Consider the following 7,281-nt stretch of genomic DNA (forward strand, 5'->3'; position numbering starts at 1 on the left):
GCCAAACGCATTCCCTCTTTGCCAAACCCACTCTCTGCCCGCTTTCCCTTCTCTCTCTCTCTCTAAGCCCTTGCATCACCGCCCACCGTCGTTGCCCCTGCTGCCCACCGCCAACCCCATCCATCCCTCCCACTCACTACCTCTTTCTTTCTCTCCCTCCCACTCTCATTCTCCCTCTCTTTCTCTCTCCCACTCCCACTTACTGCCTCTCTCTCTCCCTTCCACCCACTCACGCAGTTGTCACGCCTCCCTTCACATCTTTCCCCTTAAAACCCCCATCCTCGTCTCCAGCCCCTCAACTGTCTGCTCCCACCACCTGAAGCTCCATCGCACCCGACCTGCTACAGCTCAAAGGTATATATAGATATATATTTTGTGTTTTATGTATTTTTATGTAGCACGTGTGTATATGTATGTATGTATGTATTGTGTATATGTTTGAATAAGAACTACCTGGTGAAGCCAAGGCAGAGGAACTGAACATGACTGAATGCCCTGGCGTCACCATCCACAGAAGAAATCCTCTTTCTGCTGTAGCCACTCCATGGCCATGCTAAGTTTAGCTTTCCGCTCTTTCATGAAGCTTATTTTCAAGATTCGTACTATGTCATAATTATCCCCTTAACTGTGTTCAATATTTTATGTGGTTTGAAGATCTTTTTTTTTTGGGTCTTATTTTTACATCTCAGTTCAGTTGTGGCTTAGTACCACACTCATTGTAAGCAACCAAATCTCATTCAAACTTATGCACCAAATCTCATTGTGTATTTTGTGTTTTATGTATTATGTGTATGTATGTATTATGTATATGTATATATTTTTATGTAGCAAGTGTGTGTATATTTTGTGTAAACTCTATTTCGTGTAACTTCATTTCCTTAATTAAATATATTTTTTATGTGTGTATGTATATTTATGTATTCTGTGTATGTGTGTATGTATACGCACATGCTTTTATGTGTGTAACTCCATTTCGTGTAACTCTTTTTTCTATGTATGTATATTTATGGAAATTTTATATATGTATATTTAACATACATTAAATATATTTAACATATATTAACAAAGAGAATGAGTAACTTATATATAAAAATAACTTATATTTACATCAGAATGAGTAACCATAAGGGCTTTGAGAATGGATCATAAGGCACTTTCAGTTTTAGATCTCTTGAACATAGCGTGAGAATGCGTAGGGGTTGTTCATCATCTTTGCCCTTGAATACTGAAGAACATCCTTAAAGTAAATTTGTTAAATAATTGTTATTTACAATCTCGAAATAATATTTTATATCATATCCAAAATAATATATTAAATAGGTTAAATAGTTGTTCGTCATCTTCATTTTGTTTATTAAAAAACAATAAGTTTGTCGACACTAAAATACAAACAACTTTTTAAGAAGTGATTTGAAAAATCAACTGTTTTTCATTGCTCTGGTTATATACAAGTTTCTCATTCAATAAAATAAACTAATAAACTACATGAGTAAACTAATAAATTAATAAGTTTTTGACGTGGCTGAATGAGTAACTTATATTTACGTAAATGAGTAACCGTACATTTTAATCTTAATCTTAATATTATTTACACTGAGTTGAGCTATGATTTATTTATAATGTATAACGATTATAAACAACTAAAAACAGCATCTTCATAAAATTAAATTAAATATAAAAATAATCCTCATAATTTTTATATGACGATTTCTCTATTTTTTGATTTCTTATATAGTTATAATTTGATGTAAGCAACACTAAATGATGTGTATTTTAATTTTGATTTCTTTTATATTGTAGAGTAATGATTGTTGTGCATTATTTGATATTTAATTTTTTTGAAATTGTATAATATAGGCTGGTAATTAATTATAGAATACAGGCTACTTTATTATATTAACTAATATTTTTTTGTAAAATACAGATTGATTTTTTTTGTTTATACAATAACTTTAATTTCTATTTTTTTTCAGTTTTTAAATTTTTTTTTACTTACACTTATATTTTAATTTGTAATATTGGTGAATATTATAAATATTATATGTTTGTTTATTATTTGAGTTTTGTAGAGCGTTTAATACAAGTAAAATTATTACAAATTCTTTATAAATTTAACATAATACACCGTGCCTTTACACCGTACATTTTAATCTTAATATTATTTATATTGTATCTTTAAGCATATTTATATTCATTGTTTGATAATTTTGTGTTTAAGAACTATATATATTGTCTTCAGACACGTGATATAAGCGAATTTAAACTTTTATTTTAATACGTATTCAAGTTTATTGTTTAATTATTTTGCGTTCAAATTTAATATTTAATTTTTTTTAATTGCACGTACGGATTATCCCTAATATATACATATAGGGATCCAAGAATGCAATTTGTTCGTTCATTTTTCTCTTTTTGAGTATAATCTCCAAATACAAAAGATATTTCAATGGCTACACAGTTCCATTCATGGGCCATTTTGGAAATAAAAGCACAAAGACGCCGAAGAAAAGAAAGGCAACAAATACAGGAGAGAACCATTATTGTTCAGTAAACCAAGCACGATTAATTTAAGCTGCGAAGCACCTGAACCAGCATTTCCAGACCTTTGCTGGAGTTTCCTCCTGCTTTCAGCGCCTCAGTAGCCGCCCTACAGAGCTCCATGAGTCGGACAGGCCGAGCCCCGCCCACCCACTCGCCCAACAACCGAGCCAACCCAGCCGAGTCAGGAACGGCTCGGTCCCCATCATCGCAGAACCTAACAGCCACTCCAAGCTCATCCACCAGCAGCTTGGCATTAAAGAACTGGTCCGCACCCAGCGGCCAAGTCAGCATCAACACCCCCGCCGTCAGCGCCTCCAACGTCGAGTTCCACCCGCAGTGACTCACAAACGTGCCCACCGCTCGGTGATTCAGTATGGGCACCTGCGGGGCCCACCCTTTGATGATAAACCCCCTACGCTCCACTCGTTCCTCAAACCCGTTAAGCAAAACGACGCCCTCCTTCACGACCCAGATGAAATTCACGCCGCTACACTCAAGCGCCCCCGCCAGCGCCGCCACTTGCTGATCTGTGATCGTCCAGCGGCTCCCGAAGCACACATAGACCACCGAGTTATCTGGCTTGGAGTTCAACCAGCGCATCACTTCATCAACTGGTATGGAACTGGACCCCCCGCGGTTGCTGGATGCCGTCTGATCATCATCCGACGGCAGTAAAGGGCCCACTGTCCAAACCCGATCGTGGCCCATCTCCTGCATCAAGTGGTCCACGTAGACCCGCTCCAACTCATCGAAACTGTTGATAACGGCGCCCCAGGATTGAACATTGCTCATCAGGGAGTCCAGGAAAAATGCCCAACCCGGGTCTCCGTGCTGGAAGTTCGGAAGCAATTGGCTGAGTTGCCACCAGGGGTATTTATGGGAATTTGGCACCCCCGAAAGTGAAAGTACGGATTCGTCGTCGCGATGGATATCGTAGACCGTAAGATCGCGGTACAGCCAGTTGAAACTGGAAACGGAGGCAGCGCCGGTGGTCCAGAAGACGATACGTGGCACGCCGATGTCGGAGGTGAGGCGGTTGGTCCAACCGAGAAGAAAGTCCGACAAGATGGCCACCGGAGGCGAAGGGCGAGATCGGAACCATTGGAGAATGGGATCGTAGAGTTCTGCCAGGGCGTTCATTCTGGCAACAGGATTGTACGTCGTGCAAGATGGAGGAACCTCTGGAGGAGAGAGAACCAGAGTGTCAATGGCGGAAGAAGGGTGAGATTTCAGGAGGGGTTCGAGGAGATGGAGGTGACGTGGGGTGACTAAAACGGTGACGCTTATGCCGCGGGTGAGTAGCAGCTTGGTTAAGTCGATCATGGGTATCACATGGCCTGGCGCCGGAAAAGGAAAAGCAAGGATGTGTACTGCCTTGCCGTTGCCGTCGCCGGAGTTAGACATGGGCTTGTAGCTTCAACAAATTCCTTGACAAGAAGACTTACAAGAGCATATCGAGACCAATAATCGCCAGATGGTTCAATTTTATAATCAGAACTCGACACGAGCTTCGGATACTTATTTGTAAACCTTGATGCGCCCAAGCTTGAAATTTTAGTTATTGGTTCAAATGAAAATTGATTTTTTTATATTTTTTAATAATTATATCAGATTTTGTTTTTTATATTTTAAAATAATTATATCAAATTTTGTTGCCCTTTATTCTTTTTTTTAATTTAACTTTCTTTAAAACTCTGGAACATAGCAGCCATAATGCTTGAATAATTAATTTTATGTAAATAATTTCACGCTCGTCGACCAAGCAAAACAGACATGAATTACTGATTTAATGATAAAAAATGTAAGTGACATTCAAAGACGTCATCCATGACGGAGCCTGGGTGACTATTTATAATCTATAATCATCTCCATGGACATTTGTCGAGAAGACTTTGAACGCACAAATGTCTCTGTCGAGAACACTTTGAACGCATATCAGTCGTCGCCCACCTCGTCGTACGCTCTACGGCCATGTTACCAACCGGCGACGGCAACGCCGAACACATTCTGCTCAATCCTTTTTCCGGGGAACCCATGATAGACCTTCTCCAGTAGTTACTCATCCAAGGCCTACATGTCACCGTTTTGGTAGCCCCCCGTAAGCTTCATCTTCTCGATCCGCTCCACTCATCTCACCCTCTCTAGAAGGAACCCTTCAAATTCCACGCTGCATGGGTCTATTGCCAGCAAGAACGCCATGGTCTAACTCTACGATCCTGTCGCCCAGTGCTTCAGATTGCACCCTTTTGCTTGTTGGGTCGGGCTTCTCTCCTCAGTTGGAGGACGAATGAGTAATAGTTGGGTATTTCTAAAACGGTGACCCGATAATAGTTTGATTATTTTTAAAAAGATGGCCCAACAATGATTAGGTGTTTAAAAAAAAAAAAGGCTCAATTTCGTTCATTAATATTTTTATCTTATAGACCTAAAATTATCAGAATAAAATTAGGATTTTTTTGTACCTCATAGGCTATAAAAGTCATACATAATAGGTGAGAAAAACAAAAAAAAAAAAATGAGATGAAAAATGACAAAGTTCTTGGAGAAATTTGGATTTCTATTTCTGTATGTGAGGCTATGGTCAAACAATTGATTAGATGGTGTGTTTTGTACTCCAATTGAGTTTGAATTTTGAGAGTACATTTGACACTTGTGGTTCTAGAATGTCACTACAAGAAGAAGCAGTATTACCGGTGAAATTTTCCTGACAGTTTGAGCAATTGTCAGGAAAACACCACAAGTCCTGGCGATTTTGTAAATCGTCAGGAATTTAACACAATAGCCAACGGTTTTGAAAACCACAGGCTATGGCATACATATCTCCGGCGATTTATGAAAAATCGCCGGTGATTTAGACACATCCTCGACGGTTTTGAAATCACCGGTGATGTAGACCCATCCCCGGCGATTTTGAAACCGCCGGGGATATGACTTATATATAACACTTCCAAAATTCCCCTCACATTTTTTCTTCTAAAATTTTTCTCCACAAACCCTAACCTTCTCTCGCTTGCGCCTTGCTTATTCTCGCCGCTGCATTTCGCTCGCCCTCACCCTCGCTTGCTCACTCTCAGTCACTCTTGCCCTCACCCTCGCCCTCGCTTGCTCACTCTCAGTCACGCTCGCCCTCGCTGCCTAACTGTCTCTCGATCGCTCTTGCTCACTCGCTGTCCTCGCTCTCGTCTCGCTCGATCGCTGCTACCTGCTGCTCCATTTGATATGGTAACTACTATTTTTTTTTTTTTGGTGTCATTACTGGTGGGTAAACCAGATTAATTAGTCTATTGATTGATTAGGAAAATGTGATTAGTGGGTGAATTATTCTTCGTCTTATGCAATCAGATGGCTTTGACTTGTCAATAGTTACATGATGAAAAAACAGTAACTATTAAGGGTAAATGAATTGATGATATATTAGAATCGATTGTCATTAAATTCATTCAAAGATTATGCTTTTTAGTAGTTTTCCTCGACCTTGAGATGTTCATGATTGTGCGTGACTCCAAACTTATCTAAGATATGTTTGTTCTGTAATTTTGTTTACTCATATTCAAATTTATAATATCTTACCTCAGCTCAAATTTATGAATCACATTTGGTGTACTCTTCCTATTGCTATCGAATCAAAAACTATTAAATTTTCTTTTGACTAAATTAGATGCCTAACAAGTAACAATCAATAGGTGTGACCTTAGTTAACGGCTAGCAACTAGCATTAGTTTAGGTACCCGCATATTGAACAAAATTGTAAGTTAATACACTAAATTTAATAGATATCTATCAAATCAGAAAAGAAAAGAAAGCAAATTGTTATCTTGCAGTTTATGTATACTTTTTTTTTTATATATAAAACTTATTATTTACTTATTTAATATTAGTTTGAAAGGGGAAAAAAAAAAAAGATAGTTGTTTGCTAGTACCCATGGGATGATTATCACTAATTCATCATGTACTGTTTTATTTTAATATGAAAATGAAACAGTTACTGTTCAACTGAAATGCCTTGGGATTATTCCACGGAAATTCATAATTGAAGGTAATGATATATCACAAGCTAAAATTCAAAAGTTATATATTAAGTAACTTAACTTAACTTAGATGTTATTGGTTGATGTATGGCTGTATATGGAGTTGAATTATTAACTTTTATTTGTGTTATAGGGAATTTGGAACATGAACTTTTATTTGTGCTAAATTTAATTTGTAATCTTAGTATTAGTATTTGTAGCTAATCAGCTACAAATACTAATCTGCTACAAATAATAAAATTTAAGAAATGTTTTATGTATTTAAAAATTTAATTAAAATTGGTATTTATGTAATTGGACTTATCTATCTCCTTTAAGATTACTTATTATAGAAAATATGGTGATGAATAAAAATATATAAAATTTATGTAATTGATGAGCTGCTGCTGCTGCTGGAGCCAAATAGTTTGATGCATATTGATTGGGTATCTATTTATTGGTCAATCTCAATCACATGGGTTGTTTTTCTAATATAGCATGATAAAACAGTACTTACTCAAAGAAGAAAGTTTAATTGTTTAACAGATCGTAGCATGTGGATCGCACTGAAACCTCCTTCTTGAACCAATGAAAATAATTATGCCGGCTATATACGGGGATGCCTTTTCTATTACTTCCGAAGGAATTTAAGAACCAAAGATAACATAGCCTTCTGTATTTGTCTTATAATCATATCTGAAATCATTGGGACTAATTGATAACAAGACAATGG

The 7,281-nt window shown here is 37.4% G+C and overlaps 1 protein-coding gene across 1 annotated transcript; it reads right to left on the reverse strand.

The window, feature by feature from the left end:
- Window positions 1–2,374: 2,374 nt before the first annotated feature.
- Window positions 2,375–4,064, reverse strand: LOC127792829 (flavonol 3-O-glucosyltransferase UGT89B1-like). The gene has a single exon (XM_052323436.1). It carries the CDS (start codon window positions 3,943–3,945, stop codon window positions 2,563–2,565), a length of 1,383 nt encoding a protein of 460 aa, XP_052179396.1. The 5' UTR covers window positions 3,946–4,064; the 3' UTR covers window positions 2,375–2,562.
- Between the last annotated feature and the right edge of the window lie 3,217 nt (window positions 4,065–7,281).

This window comes from Diospyros lotus, unplaced genomic scaffold, assembly GCF_014633365.1.
Source record: "Diospyros lotus cultivar Yz01 unplaced genomic scaffold, ASM1463336v1 superscaf1, whole genome shotgun sequence".
NCBI classification, from domain to species: Eukaryota; Viridiplantae; Streptophyta; class Magnoliopsida; order Ericales; family Ebenaceae; genus Diospyros; species Diospyros lotus.